The sequence below is a fragment of the Rhagoletis pomonella genome, unplaced genomic scaffold, assembly GCF_013731165.1.
Source record: "Rhagoletis pomonella isolate Grant_MI unplaced genomic scaffold, Rhpom_1.0 Rhpom_scaffold_00001, whole genome shotgun sequence".
Classification (NCBI taxonomy): domain Eukaryota; kingdom Metazoa; phylum Arthropoda; class Insecta; order Diptera; family Tephritidae; genus Rhagoletis; species Rhagoletis pomonella.
The window spans coordinates 78,740,594-78,741,725 of record NW_023458555.1 but is presented as its reverse complement, the minus strand read 5'-3'; the positions used below and the strand labels follow the sequence as shown (position 1 = coordinate 78,741,725).

Genomic DNA, 1,132 nt, shown 5'->3' with positions numbered 1-1,132 from the left:
GAAGATGGCAAGGTGAGGTAAGAAGGGCAGCACAAGTTCGAATTGGACGTCACTATTTTCCCGGCTATGACACAAAGCAGCTACAGCTGCACACATTTGTAGATGCCAGCGAGGCGGCATATGCCGCGGTGTGCTATTGGAGATACACAACGAGCGATGGTATCAGAACTGCTTTCGTATGCGCAAAAACAAAATGCGCGCCCATAAGGGCAACAACAATACCAAAGCTTGATTTACAAGCAGCTGTTCTTGGTGCTCGTCTGGCTCATATGATCCTCCAGGAACATAGCGTTGCTGTTCACTCGTGCGTTTTCTGGAGCGATTCCTCAACTGTCATCAGCTGGATCAAGTCTTCTCAACGCCGCTATAAACCATTTGTAGCACATAGGATAGCTGAGATACTTGCTACGACCGAGCAAAAAACTTGGCGATGGATTTCAACTCGCGAAAATGTGGCAGACGAAGCAACTCGGCGGACTCAAGACATAGACTTAGCCCAGTCAGCACGTTGGTTTACAGGGCCTACGTTTCTAAGGCAGACAGAAAATTTATGGCCTTAAGCGACTGGTGTACTCAACGATCAGGCAGAGATGGCTGAAGTGATTGCCGCAAGCTCCATACATTTAACTATTTTTAGCGATTTTATCATTTTTGATCGCTTTTCGTCGTATCTAAAACTGAAAAGGACTACTGCGTGGATCTTTAGATTTACGAACCGGGCTCGCCGAAGATTATATGCAAATGAAAATTTTGGTCTAAATAGTTGTGAGCTAGATTCGGCAGAGAAGCTACTATGCCGTCAAGCTCAAGCCGCTTTCTATGCCTCAGAAATACACAGCCTACGCGAGAAACAGATGCTGCCTAATGATAGTACGATTCGAGATCTTTTGCCGTTTTTGGATGGCGATGAAGTCATGCGAGTAGGTGGAAGAATAGAAGCCGCAAGTCATCTTCCGTTTGAAGCGATTCATCCGATTATTTTGCCGACACGCCATCGAGTTACTGCACTCATTGTCGCCTATTACCATCAGCGTATGAAGCACCAAAATACTGAAGCAACCATTGGTGAAATAAGACAAAAATTTTGGGTTACTAAGCTGAGACAGGTTCTACGAGGCGTGATCGCAAATTG

The 1,132-nt window shown here is 45.7% G+C and overlaps 1 protein-coding gene across 1 annotated transcript in view; it reads left to right on the top strand.

Moving 5' to 3' along the window:
• LOC118752165 overlaps positions 1 to 1,132 on the top strand; it is a gene marked incomplete at its 3' end in the record, with an annotated part of 1,320 nt that extends 188 nt beyond the window's left edge. Inside the window, 1 exon segment of the mRNA XM_036487023.1 lies at positions 13 to 1,132. Coding sequence (XP_036342916.1) covers positions 591 to 1,132 — 542 coding nt within the window.